Source organism: Notothenia rossii (assembly GCF_949606895.1).
Source record: "Notothenia rossii genome assembly, chromosome: 9".
NCBI lineage: Eukaryota > Metazoa > Chordata > Actinopteri > Perciformes > Nototheniidae > Notothenia > Notothenia rossii.
In genome coordinates, this window is record NC_136907.1 from 48,361,461 (window position 1) to 48,376,438 (window position 14,978).

General features: G+C 43.0%; 1 protein-coding gene across 1 annotated transcript in view; it reads left to right on the plus strand.

The window, feature by feature from the left end:
* LOC307019244 (cadherin-18-like) overlaps positions 1-14,978 on the plus strand; it is a 323,849-nt gene that overhangs the window by 234,792 nt on the left and 74,079 nt on the right. The window contains exons 5-6 of the mRNA XM_079649976.1: positions 6,616-6,783; positions 7,575-7,762. Of these exons, the coding sequence (XP_079506102.1) occupies positions 6,616-6,783; positions 7,575-7,762 (356 nt within the window). The remainder of the gene's footprint in view (positions 1-6,615; positions 6,784-7,574; positions 7,763-14,978) is intronic.

The following is a 14,978-nucleotide window of genomic DNA, read 5'->3' on the forward strand; positions in this document are numbered from 1 at the left end:
TCACTGTAGGGTTGGTAACAGACGTGTCACACGTGCTCATACTGCTTCTCTCCCAGGTCCCAACACTAAGAGATTGTGTTTCTCTTGTCTTGACCCTGGTCATTTAGTGGCGGAGTGTGTGGCTTGGAAGCAGCAGGTGGCAGCTTCCAAGCATTCAATAGTAGGCTTGTGAACTTAGGTTGCAGCGAGCCGTTTAGTGGAGAAAGTGAATAGTACTGCTGAATAAACATACTTTACAGAGATGCTGTGTGCGAAACCAATGTGAGTTTGGAAAATTGCACAGTATTTTTCTATTTTAGTATACCTCAACAATGGAATTATGATCAGTGGAAATGGCCATGACATGTGACCTTTAAACACTTTATCCAGGATAAAAGCCACCTGCAAGGTGAATACAGCTGGTAACAGAAAAAGTGTTTGAATGTGTACATTAACAGGTTTGTGATGTCACTGCCCCGTCTAAGACACGATCTGACTTTAATTACATTTGAGTCGAGTGTTTCGTCAACTTAATGTGTTGCTTAAAATAATACTTCTGCATACAGTATGTGAAACTGTGAGTGTTGCACGGCCAGATACGGCTCAAGAAGCTGACTCAGATAAGGAAATATAGGCTATGATACATTATGATGTGATATGAATGATAATGGGATACATCGACGTCTGGACTCACAGTGCCGCGGACTTAATGTTACTTTGATCCGGTTACCTAGGTTGTGGCAGATATTTAAGTAAGCTTAACGCTGATGTTATAATAGTCAGATTGCTCTGAAGATGGGAGGTGATATTCTATTAATGTTCACGTTCATACAGTCAGTTGATTTTTGCCGGCCGTCTTTCTTGCAACGGCAGTTTTTCTGTATTTCCTTTCTCCTGTAATATGACTTGATCGCTTTAAACTCCGCACACTGAGCTCTGATTGGTCAGCAGGCAGTGCTTTCACTGAGTTGATCTCTTAGCCTGCAACTTAACATGGTCCCGACCAGGTTACCCGCACAGCATAAGTTACCATGGAGATCTATCTTGCTAAAAAGAGAACCTGCTTCGTAGGACCGGAAAGCGCGAGTTTTCCCTGAAGTTTGCCGGCTAAGCGAAAATCCTGCTTCGTAGTATACCCCCAAGGTGTCAGTATGAGAGGATGACAGCGCGTCTAATTTTGATGTGGCCCAAGAGCCAATCACAATAATACCTGCGATGCAGTGAACCAATCACCTTTGAGGGGGGAAAACCTATCGTTGATTAAACACTATCCAGTGTTTCCCCTACCATTGTCTTGGAGGGGCGCTGCGCCCCGCCAACGGAGCCCCGCTATCGGAGCCCCGCGCCCCCCCTGAAATTCAAGGTGTTTAAAAAATATATATCTTTTTTTTTTTTAAATATATATATATATATATAGCACCAAATTGAAAATAATCTATAACTACTGTCACTTTTCACATTAAACTAAACACTTTCATTTTAACTTGTGAGTTTAGTGTTTTTGACCCTAAGAAACACTGATAGATTAATCAATAACAATAATCCACAGCTACTCTCTCTGCTCCAGAGGATTTAAAAAATATATATCCCAATGCCACAAAAATGCATCGGTGACGTGGTGGAAATCTTGTCTCCAGAAAACAAAAAACTGAAACAAGCGGTATCAGTGACTGTGTGTTTGATGTGGCTCTTTGCAGTAACATAGAACAAATGTGGCTCTTAACCTCTGACTGGTTGGCCACCCCTGCCCTAGCCCGTCTCCCTACATTGCAATCATTTCAGGAGTTTAAGATGTTCACCTGCAGGTTACGGCAGTAATCATTTTCACCTAGCCAACTACCACCTTGCATAATTAAAAGGGAATTCAAAAATAAAGGCAAACAAAACAAAATGATGCTTCCGATTTACCATATATTAAAGCCCTCTGTTTTAGAACCATGAGCTCTTCTATGTCGTAACCACTGAATCTGAATCGGTGTAGAAATCGGCTCTGAGGCTTTACTTGTCATGTTTTCCATGAAACCATGAACCACATGTTTCAAACCGCTAACGGCTATTGCTTAAAATGTAGAATGTAAAAAAAGAAAGGCTTGAATAGTAAGGAGAAAAATAAAGCCCTGACACATATATTGATTGTTGGTTTATGGTATTTGCTAAAACACATTTATGATCCAATGAGGCTATGTTTCCTGTTCTGTTTGTTACTTTCTTTATTTGTTGGTTTCCTTGTCTGCAGAATTAGACAAACTACCTTCCCCATTTCTCTATGAAACGTGGTTTCCGTAGCATTAGCCAGGGAAGAAGTCCTTCAGTTTTGGAGCAGATCACGGGACATATATCTTTCTTTCTTTCATTATTTAATTTAATAATTGGATACAAAAAGCCAAGCCTGTAGCAGGTGCAGACCTAGTGCTTCTCCCTCTGTGTGAAACAAAGAGAGACCCCCTGAATTATCAGGAGAGAAAAGGATGGCCAACCTTGGATTTCCTGAAGTGGATGAAAGCCAAACATTCAAGAGTGACAAAAGTGTGTGTGTGTGTGTGTGTGTGTGTGGGCACTCAGACGTTATATTTCAGAAGCTTATATTGATTTATACTTTAGATTTACACAGGATACTTTTCCGTTGATAAAGGATTTTTCACAGGTCTTGTGCACTACTGTCAGGATATAGAGAAATATACAGTGTATTTATATAAATACTTTTTTCATTATTTTCATTACCGGCTCGATGCTCATTATCACGCTTATTACACTACTTCATACATAACTATTTTTCTGTCTTTTTTTCTCCACAAATATAAAAGTATTTGATGGTGTTTTCTGATGGAGAAAAACGGTTTGTTTGTTGTCCACAGCTGACGTTAGAATGACCAGACTTCTTTCTGTGGATTGATATGATTGCACATAGTCCCTGGATCAGACTTAGCAATGGTCTGCTGTCTTTAGCAGGAGTCTGCCGGCAAATAAGAATAGCAGGCCTCTGGAATGTCCAACTTGACCGATTTACATATAAATATATATCGTCCTCTGGGGGCTTCTCAACTCGTTTGTTCAGTTTGTTCCTGCAGTCCGTCAGCCAGGGACAGTGGAATGGGGTCAGAGTCTGAGTGGGGCTTTCATGATTTTCCATGTAGATCTCTTTTAATGCTTTTTTCAAAGTTTCTTTTTCACAAACACAATACATTCATCGTTCTTTTTCTATATTTGTTGATAATATAAAAAATAATACATGTGTTTAAAGCTCCAATCCTCAATTCAATTACATCAACAAGGATGAACCTACAGAAAACTTCCACCTACTCTGGTCTCATCCAATCTTCATATTTACACACACACACACACACACACACACACACACACACACACACACAGAGGAGGGATGCTGCAAAACTGGAGTGAATAACCCAGTCTCAGCATCCTGTCCATCCACTCCGTTAATACACAGCTGCGTTTCCATTCCCCATAAAACTGCGTTAGGGGATGTGCAATCAGCTGCGGGGCCCCAGCTATAAAGCTGTGGTACTCCCTGGTGACCCGTTCCGCCACCGGTGGACTTCCATGGACGCCGGACCCGGAATTGCCCGACGACGGCAAACGGAGCCATCCGCCCCGCTGGAATGGCGAACGTGAATGGCACCGCCTCGGCTCATGCTCAGCTCTGACTAGAAGGCCAAAGAGAAGAAGTGTGTCTTCAGTGAAGATTTAGACTCAAACAGAACTTCCTTCTGAATTCCAACGTTTCTCTGTTGATGCAACATTTAAGGCCTGTATGTGTGTCAGCTTGTTTTGGAGTTCTTCTGCCCCTATTGGCCAGAAATCTATCTACAGAGAATTAAACATTCATTATTTATTTGAAAGATGACATAAACTGTAACCAATTAATAAGGACATTTATGTTAATGACTTCTACTAAAAAAGTAGCCACGAGTTATATTACTTGTATATCAATCAATGGTTGAGCTTGCCAGTAGACATTTATTTATGTAAGCAATTCACTCATTATTACAAATCCACGACTGCATGTGACACAGGAGTTAAGGCTGGATCATGTGCAGAAACCATGTATATGAAAATGTATGTCCTGTCCCCTGAGTGGCATATGGTTGAATGAGCTCAGCTGCAACATGTACAGTATGGAGGATCAAACTGCTCAGTGTGCTGTGACATACCATCCTTCATCCCCCCTTATAGTTCACATGCAGTAAGTACTGCAATTTTCCATGAGGTTGTAACCATCAATCAATCAATCAATGTTTATTTATATAGCCCAATATCACAAATGTTACATTTGTCTCAGTGGACTTCATAGTTTGTACAGAATATCAGTATGACAATACGACACCCTCTGTCCTTAGACCCTCACATCGTACAAGGAAAAACTTCCAGAGAAAACCCCACAGTTTAAAGGGGAACATGGGAGAAACCTCAGGGAGAGCAACAGAGGAGGGATCCCTCTCCCAGGATGGACAGATGTGCAATAGATGCCATGTGTAAATTGAAAAGATAATACATTTACAACATTTATAACCACCACCCTTTTTTATATATATATATTGATAAAGTTTGACTATGCTAAAGTTATGTTTTTGTTTTTTGTAATTATATTTACAGATATATTAAATTGTGAAACTGTCGTAACACAGCTTAGCGTGCACACTTAACTACGATAAGATGCTGGAGGTCTGCACGTTTTTTTATGCATTCAGTGTTTTAGTCATTTCATGCATTGTTATAGGATGTAGCCCACTAAAGAGTTATCATCATTTGAATAAAAAGCACCGGCCCTGAAGCTGTAGGGGTGATTGAACCTAAAGCCTGTCTGGGTTTCTTTCTCTGTGATGACTGGCTTACTGCGCATTATCCTTAGAAACGGTCTGTTAGCGAGAAACATAAATGTCCAAATTGACCAATTAGAGTTCAGTATTCAACTAAACCGATAATAATGTAATACATCCCTTTGAGTCCAATCTGAGTGGCACAGAAATATTGGTTTTGGCATTTAAAAGACCTGAAACTAAGTGGAAACTAGTTTCGGTCCTGAATGATGTCAATGAATCGCAGAGACGCAGAATTCCTCCACTCCCTTCTCTCACGCCAGTTCCTTCCATTCATTTTGAAATCCTTTGCTTTTATCCTGTCCTCTCTGCGATACAGGTGCACAGTGTGCTGTGCGTCCTGCTCCCTGCTCTGCTCCGTCTACATGGGCCGATAAGGCCAGATGGCTTTATTAGCCTCTGAAGCGAGTAATGCAGCGGAGAGCCTCCAGGCTAAACACTCTCGTGTGTGTGTGTTTGTGTGTGTGTGTGTGTGTGTGTGTGTGTGTGTGTGTGTGTGTGTGTGTGTGTGTGTGTGTGTGTGTGTGTGTGTGTGTGTGTGTGTGTGTGTGTGTGTGTGTGTGTGTGTGTGTGTGTGTGTGTGTGTGTGTGTGTGTGTGTGTGTACCAGTTTAGGTGAATAGACTACATTAGGTGCTGATGTACACCAATGGGCTGCCTTTTAGCAACTTTGTAGGGGGTGCTACAGAGCTTTTTTCCCACACAGGAACCCTAAAATACCACATTTTGCACCACTCCCGACAAATGTTTCCAAAAGATCCAGCTTTTAATCACGGTTAGACCTTCAGTGAGGCCAATTATTTTGTGTCCTGAAGAAAAGTAACTCAATGACAGAGCAAATGCCTTGTTCCCCTTAGGGTTACTTCCTGTCTGTCTTCTTCTGCTGTTCCTGTTAGTGGCCGTTTCTCAATATCGAGTATACCTGCTGAAGAGCCACTTTTTCAAGTATACTACGTCATCGAGAGGCGCCGAAGGACTGTTTAAATGCATGTTAAATGCCCAGCATTAGGCGCCACTCGATGACGTAGTATACTTGAAATAGTGGCTCTGCAGCAAGTTACTCGACATTGAGAAACAGCCACAGTTTACTTCCTGTCAGTCTTCTTCTGCTGTTCCCTTTAGTGTTTACTTCCTGTCTGTCTTTTTCTGCTGTTCCTGTTAGTGTTTAGGCTACTACTACCTTGTATTTTTTCTTTTAATGTTTATTTTATTATCTTTGCTTTTTAATGACTGTTTTTAAATGCCATTTTCTTAATGTCTTTCATTTTTGTAAAGCACTTTAAATTGCCTTGTGTTGAAAGGTGCTATATAAACTTGCCTTGCCTTGCCTTGCCTTACTTCCTGTCTTTCTTCTTTTACTGTTCCCTTTAGTGTTCACTTCCTGTCGGTCTTCTCTTTGTTGATTTCTCCTACGTCGAGTCTTTTAACCTCTTTCCTTCTCTTTACCCGTATTTATTTTTCTTTGCTGGTAACAGTTTAGCCATCATGAATCCAAAGTGCTGTGCCCTTCACAAATATAAAATGAAAAGGGTATTCCATGTTGTTTTCTGATGTAAGATAAGAATTTTTGTTGTCCACAGTGGATATTATATTGACCGGACTTCTTTCTGCGGATTGATATGACTATACTTTAGTCCCATGATAGGCAACAATCTACTTTCATTCACAGCAGTCTATAGTGTACTTCTGGAATGTTCAAATTGACCAATCAGAATCAAGTTTTCAACTGAGCTGTGTAATAACAAAATAAAACTAACTGAAGTTGCTTAAACCCTGATTTATTTGTCTTGTCTCTGCCTCAGGAATCATCCGAACAGCCATCTCCAACATGGACCGTGAGTCCAGTGTTCAGTATGCGGTGGTGGTCCAGGCCAAAGACATGGCGGGCTCGGTTGGAGGACTGTCTGGATCTACTACAGTCAATGTCAACCTCACGGACGTCAATGATAACCCTCCAAAGTTCCTGCAGAGTAAGTGATCCCTATCACATTCTTTCAGATTTCATCATGAAACAGAAACATTGTCCGACTGAGAGTAGTCATCATTAATCCAGGAAAATCTGCTTTATATTTAATACATGTATTGAGATTGTAAATGTATTATTACAGAATGAAGCTCTGACAAGTTATTTTCTGGTTAGGATAATCTCTTTTCTGGTTTAACTTATCTCGAAAGCTGGCTACATTAATATCTTTGCTTTAATATTTTCCCTTGGCTAGCTGTTTCCATACTTAAAGGCTTCTAATCCTCAAGAGTAATTTCTTTCTGTTAATTGTTCTTCGATTTCATCTTCTGCTGAAAGACATTATGTTGAGTCCTGCAGTTTTTGAAAAGGTTTAATGTTTAGCCACTTATTTTAAATGGCACACTTCCCATGTGACAGCTCTTTTTGTGACTATAAATACACACATATCATGTTTTACAATTTAGGCCAGCATGAATACAGTATTATGCCAATGAAGTAGTGAACATGTCAAGGGATGTGATGTTTTCCCATTATATAGAAATAGTAGCCAAACAAAAATGTCGGGGCTCTTACAAAAGGAAAAAGAAACCCAGTCATACACCATCACACAACTGATATGTGTATCCCATTCCCAAACAAAATGTAATACATAGACATGGTGAGCACACACAACTTTTCCACATAGAAAACCAAGGAGAGAACATGGAGCATCTTCATCAGGTTTCCATGATGTGCTCATGTGCTTACAGGGGTTTGATGAGCAGAATATAAATAAATATGGTGTTGCTGTTGCAGGAAGCTACCAGCTCTATGTTCCAGAGCTGGCTCCGGTAGGGAAGGCAGTGGGTCGGATCAGAGCCAGCGATCAAGATGAGGGGCAGAATGCTGAGATGACCTACAGAATAACTAATGCCGACGCAGCGGCCATCTTCACCATCACCACTGACGCTGAGCGCAGGGAGGGCATCGTTTCCCTGAAGAAGGTACGAGACGGATCAGCTCCAAGTGCTTCTGTGAGGAACACTTCTTGGGGAAGGTGCAGGTTTAAGCTTTGTTCTCTGGATTTTGCTTAAAGTGGACCTATTATGCTATATTTGAAAAATATACTGTAGGGCCATATATATACAAAACATGTCTGTGAAGTTTTTTGCTTCAAATACCAAACAGATCACCCATTGTAATAATAATAATAGCTTGGATTTATATAGCGCCTTTCATGAGACCCAAGGTTCTATATCGTATAAGACTTCGCCCTCTAAGGCTATCGCTATTGGGTAATCCCTCTGCATGTGTGCAGCACTGACAGACTTAATCCACGCCCACCTATGACGTGAGTATAAATAGGAAGTAGGCCCTACAATCTGCTCCCACTTTTCTTCAGCACTCCGTTGCAGAAGCATTGTCATGCAAGAGCTACTTACTAAAAGCAAACATTCCTACTAAAAAGCTTTGTTTTCTGGTAAGATGGAGACTGGGCAGGAAAATCAAGGTTGCGTCAGGGATTGCCTTGCATGCGGGTCGGGCTACATTATGAGCTTTCACCCATCACCTGGTGATTCCCCCTTCATCTCTCCCCTCCGGACGGAGGGGACAGATATGGGGTCTGGTGTAGGTCCGGCGTATGATCCAGTGATCCCTATCTCCGCCACCACGGCTCTGCCATCGATTGGCGGGATTCTCCTGGAACTCTCCGGAGATTATCTATAAGGCGGCCGCCTGGAGAAATCTCTCCGTTCCCCTAGCTCAGGAGAGCTCGCCTCTGGATGATATGTCCGGGGTGTTCTCCCGGGTTCACAGGGTCAGGAGTGACCCGATCTGGCCACGCTTCCCGGCCATAAGAAAGTACCAAGAGGGGGCGGCGGCGGACCCTGGGACAATGAAGGCTCCGGTAGGAACATACGTTCCCCTCACGAGAGTGGAGGAGTTCACGGATGTGGGGTTTCCGACCGTGCCTACTCTAGAGCCGAACCTCACGGTGTTCTTTGGGGCTAAGCAGGCCAGCACGGTTACCGGACGGCAACCTATGTTGGCTGCCCCCAAAGATCGGTTTGTCGCCCGGCAGACCGACCGCATACACCAGTATGCGTTCCAGGCGTCAGCGGCGGCGAACAATATAGCGTTGCTGTCCAACTCCATGGTGGAAATATCCGAGCAGTCGAAGACCATGTCCTCAGTGGAGGCTGAGGAGATAGGTAAAGCGGCTAGTACTGCACTTACCCTGTGCACGCCAGTCGCAGTCTCGCAGGCGCGGATTGCGGCGTGGACGATGCAGGTCCACCGGTACCTCTGGCTACAGCAGGGGGCTATACCGGAAGGTGAAGGAAAGGATTTACTAGAAGCTCGAATCAGTCCGGACGGACTGTTCGGTCCCCAGTTTCACACCATGGTGGAGGCTATGAACATCCTCAGCGGCAGCAGAAACAGCACTCGCAGCACCCGCAACAGCAGCGAGATCAGCAACGGCGTCAGTATCGCCCTTCGGCAGCTGCAGGGGCACCGTCCCAGGTCTCCGCTCCTCGGCCACAGAGAAGGGATCTGCAGGCGACGAGTCGGAGGGGAACGAAGAACCCCCGCTCCTGGTCTGCTCCTCCGAGAGAGCCTCCGAGGAAGCAGAACCGAAGATGACTCTTTGGGGGGGGTTATGTTTGAAGAGAGAATTATGAATAAAAACTATTCAAATTCCAGCAACTGTGTCTAACATATCCCCCACACTAGTCAGGCCGGCTGCCATTAATCTATCGGTTAATAGGCAGCAGGACTTGTTGCATAATCCTTCTGTTTTTTATTTATCGGTTAACAAACAGAGGGGCTCGCCGTTTGAGCTAGCTGTTTCTAATCTGTCGGTTAGCAAGCAGCAAGGCTCGCTGTATAAGCCTGCACCATTAACCAGTCGGTTAATAGACAGCAGGGCTTGACATTTAAATCGGCTACTTCTATCCTGTCGGGTAGCAAGCAGCGCGGTTATTCCTCTGTCCCAGTTGTGCCTACACACAGTCGTAATAAACCTAGCGCGGTTATTACGCACGAGGTGAATAGCACTGCACACACCTCCGCGAGTTGGAGCGTGAACACGCCTCAGGGTCCTGTTTATGAGCCTTCTCCTAAACAGAGACAGGATGAGAGCCGGTGTGAGGTTCAGTGTGTGGAGACCCCTTCAAAGCCCTTTCGGGGGGGGGGGGGGGGGCCTTGGGTTGCTTCACAGGCAACGGTTGCAAGGGCTCTGGCATGGCTTGTCACCATGACTATCACAGAAAGACAAGAACAGGTACGCCCACTCTCAGAGCGGTGCTCAGAGTGGAGACAGATGGACGGATGGATGAGCAGGCTGATCAGCAGAGGGTATTCTCTGCAATTTGCCTTACACCCCCCCTAGATCTGTCAGCATTCAACAGGGTGATAATGAAAATACCTTTTCATATGCTGACAATCAAACAGGTAATGGAGTGTGTTCACCAGGGAGATTGGTGCACCTCCATAGACCTGAAGGATGCTTACAGATGGAGCACTGAATTTCAGACTCCAGTTTACAGCTTCCTGCCTACGACCTGCCAAAGACCAGTATAGAGGAATGTTAAGCCCTCCCACTATTTTCCAAGAGGGTGTTGCCAGATTTTCAATTTCAGGTTTTAACCAGGAGATGGCGCTTCATTCACAAATACAGAAAGACAAGTTTCATGGACTTTCAGTTGTGTTTTGAAGAGCATTTGAGCACATCAATATTTTAGATCAACTAAAGTATATCTAATCTTGTAATTCAATAATATATAGTCTTTATATATTAAATAATCATAATTATAATGTAAATGTTTACATTACACTTCTTTATTTGTTATGCTCATACTTTTACCTTTACAATCGTTTGCTTTAATATGCAGTATATTTTTGTGTTTGCTTCCTCCTGCTCCCTTTCGGACACATACTGTATGATTTATTATTATTATTAATATGAAGATATTCGGTCATCCGGGAGGGACTCGGAGTTGAACCGCTCCTCCTTCGCGTCGAAAGGAGCCAGTTGAGGTGGTTCGGGCACCTAGTTAGGATGCCACCTGGGCGCCTCCCTAGGGAGGTGTTCCAGGCACGTCCAGCTGGGAAGAGACCAAGGGGTAGACCTAGAACCAGATGGAGGGATTATATCTCTTCTCTGGCCTGGGAGCGCCTTGGGATCCCCCAGTCAGAGCTGGTTGATGTGGCCAGGGAAAAGAAAGTTTGGGGCTCTCTGCTGGAACTGCTACCTCCGCGACCCGACCACGGATAAGCGGGAGAAGATGGATGGATGGATGGATGAAGATATTATTAAGATAAGATAAGATGTTACTTTTGATTGAACATTTTAGTTTAGAATGCTCTGTCCCACGGTAATTCAGAAGGCTCACAGGTCACATTCCGATTATTTAAAACAATAGGTGCTTTCACACCGTCTACAGTTTGATTTGTATAGAGGGAGCTCTGTCGGTTTTCGAATCACCCATTTACTTTCGGGAAGCCCTATTTTTCAGAGCACATCCTGCTACTAAATATGTCACACGCACGCTCTGTTGACTGGCGCAGCAGCGCGGATGCGATCAATTGCTATAAAAACAATCTTCTACTAATACAGACGGTGTCACTATGCCGGCGGATGTGGCCGTTGTTGAAGCCTCTTCAGGCTCCGCATCGGCAGGCCTCTCCCTCGGTGTGGAGCTGTCAAGCTCGACCCTAACGCCGCTTACAGCCGGCCAACTAAAAGTTGTTTTCCGTTCACGTTGTCATTTTTAGACTCCTTCGCTTCTTTGCTTGTGAATCCAAAAGCTGTGACGCTTGGCTGTTTTCGTTTTGCCATATTTTTTATTACAAAGCCAGAGTTAAAAAAATATCAATATGAACATTTCAAATACCGCGCTGGCATCACCGCCATAACCATAGCAACGTAAGTAAGAATGCAGCGCCGCCACGTACAGATGGCAACACCCAGACATATTCACAAATATAAAACAAATATTCAGAAACTGTAATGAACAATCACTATTATTTATTTCAAGAACTGTTATTTACAGAAACTCAACATTTCTAATCTGTGTGACACAAATATGCACGATTGTTTTGGGCTCCCCCTATTTATCTCAAAGTCAGCCGTCAGGGGAGCTCCCTCCCTCTTCGGGGGAGCCAAGCTCCTCCTAGCTCCCCCCCATTTCGAACAGTGTCTGTGGCTGAATGGCCAGCGATTATGTGCGGCGCATTTATCATAGGTGATCAGAGCTAACTGCCTGCCGTCAGATTTCATTTAAAAAACAGATCTGATTTTAAGACTATTTCTGCGCTCATAAAGAATGATAAGAATATAATAATGCGTATTGAACTGGTTTCATTAATTATTGAGTTTATTTAACACGAGAACCGCCAATCGGGTCAATTTGTGTGATGTGTGTTCTGTGTGTGCAATGTAACTTTTTTTCAATAAAATATTAAAGTCTCCCAGTCCGTGACTTTTCCTGAAAGTGTGTTATGTAGCACCCTATGTTGTTAAAAATTGCATTCTAATTGCGGGATTTGACGGGTTTAGGTAAGCCTATAGAAAAACCTCGGTTCTAGTGTTAAGGTAATTAGGTACAGTAGAAGCCCTTTTTTTATCAGTAACGAATTTAGCAGTTGAACATAAAAGTCAACTAACTGAGGGTCACTTGCAATGACAGTGTTGTGTCTAATTGTAAGCTTGTCACTCAGAGTAACCTACAATTAATTTAGCTGCTGGAGAAGAAAGATCAAAGGGGGAGGGGGGGAGAGAGCTGTGGTTGATGGGCCATTAGTTGTGTAAATACACAGCTGAGAACTGCCGTTTCATTCAGACTGTTTAAAAAACGGTAACAACGGACTATTTTTCTTAGCGGATGCATGCCAATTTAAATCAATACATACAACTATTTTTTAAATTAATACATACAACTATTTTTTAAATCAATAAAAACATTTTCTAAATCCATAAAAGCATTTCAATTAATATTGGGATTCATGTCGTTACTTTGTTGAGAATGTGGCCGTGTAATAAGCGGGATAATTTCCAGCGACTTGTTCCTTATGGGGAAAATAACACCCGTCATGTGTGTGTAGAGGTGTGTGTGGTTAAAACACTTTCATGAAGTGAAGGAATTTCCTTCTATAAAACAGCTGTGGGCAGCACTGAGTGTCACGGACATGAATTCATAGATCAAGGCAGACTGGTGCACACACTCTCCTGTCCTGCCAGGCGACACACCTGTTCTAAGCCGTGTCCCTCACTCACATCCCAAGCATCCCCACAAGTGTATTATGTTGTTACATCGTTTCAGATGTTATGTTTCTGTTGTGCTCTGTCTATGTTCAGTGATGCAAACGTGTCACCTTTCGGCGAAATTCGCCGTTTTGAATCCAAAATAAGTCGTTTGTGTGATTCATGTAGATCTGCAATAAAAATATTGTTGGGTTATGGGGGGGTCTGGAACCCGGAGTAATCTGTGGCCGTGAGCTGTTATGTGCCATCATGACACGCATGGTGTTCTTTTTTTATATATTATAATGAAGTACGAGCTGTGTGCTCGAGTCTTCCTGCCTGTCGGCTCTGATCATGGATGTATAATAAGGCTCTGCTGCTCCGAGATGATGGTGTAGCTTCAGCAGCTACATTACCTACGGGTGCGTTCGTTAATAATAACTGTGCGTCCGGAGTCACTGTGGCACAGACTGGACCGCTGGTGAACAGCTGTTAGAACGGGCCGTTCAGGTGTTCACAGCAGAGCTCCCTGTCGGAGCGGCAGAACGAGTTTCTGTGGCAATATTATTTAAGGAATCGTTGAGCTAGCTAGCTGGCATACATTGTCACTATCTGCTAACGTTAGCTTTAGCCTTCTATTTCTAATAGTTTTGTTCATAGGCTATAAACAGAGGTGGTATAAGTATATATTGTTGGAGATTTGGAGGATGTTTAAAACCAACCTCGTCTCCGCGTGTCGTTTGATAAGCTGGGTAAATTCGTAAAAAGGAAGGGATTAAGAAACACCAGAATGCAAGTGAAACAATAATCTTGTTTTAATGATACAAGGTAACAATACAAATACAAAGGAATCACGAAGCACTCTGCAGAGTACTCCGGGCTCAGGTTCTACCAAGTGTGAGACAGGTCTCAGGAACGGCCGGTCAAAAACAAGAGCGTGAACCAAAGGAAAACACAGGCTTTCATACTAAAACACAGGAGGAGGTGTGTGCGTGCTTTCCCCCAGAGGTCATCTTATTGGGAGAGACCAACACATGGCCTGTCGCACCCAATCAGTGCGACACAGCAGAAGAAACCCGGAAACCAAAAGTCTCTTTCAGTTTGACGAAAACCAGACACCTTTTGGTGTCTGGTACGAACCTGATCTTATTTCACATCTTGCAGCCCGCACACACACATCCCCTTTTATGGCCCTTTGTCCCTGAGTCCATCTTCCCCCCTTCAGGTTACCACACACAAGTTAAAACTATGTTTTAAGATATAGTTGTTATAGTTGGCTAAATATACGTAATACATGTAAACTACTTTCATATCAATAATAACGAGGAACACATTACCTATGCTCTTAAGCAGTATTAGAGATGCTTTTCAAATAGTCAAACTTCACACAGGCCTAATATAGAGAACACACTCATTTGTCCTATAGCCCTTCCATTTGTTTGAGCTATTGTTCACATCTTTACTTCAAATAAAAGGTTTCACATTGTATATTTCCAGCTTCCTTTACACATACTGTTATTATTAATACAAAGTAATTAACCACACACGTCTATTGAAAACAAGTAGATTTCCCTGATAATTGACAGGCTGAAAATCTTAGGAAGAATGTCCCCTCCCCCAACTCTCTCGTCCCTGTCATAAAAGCTGCTTCCATTTCATATAGAGTAATAACACATGTTTAAGCTAATTTCTCCACAATGTTTGTAGCCATTTAGTACCCACACATGAAAGAAGAAAAACAGAGGTATAGTTGAACAGTAATCATGCAGCACATATATTTACTGCAATGATAACACACAAATTTGCCCTAAGCATGTGTAACGCACACCCTTCTTTTATGAGGGAAACATTCCAGAGTCTTGGAGCTATCCCCAAATTAGGATGTCCCCTGCTTGCATCCCTCTCTAAACACAAAGACTTCACCTCAATATATTGGGGAGGGAAAATATACTTTGTCCCTTCAAATTTAACAC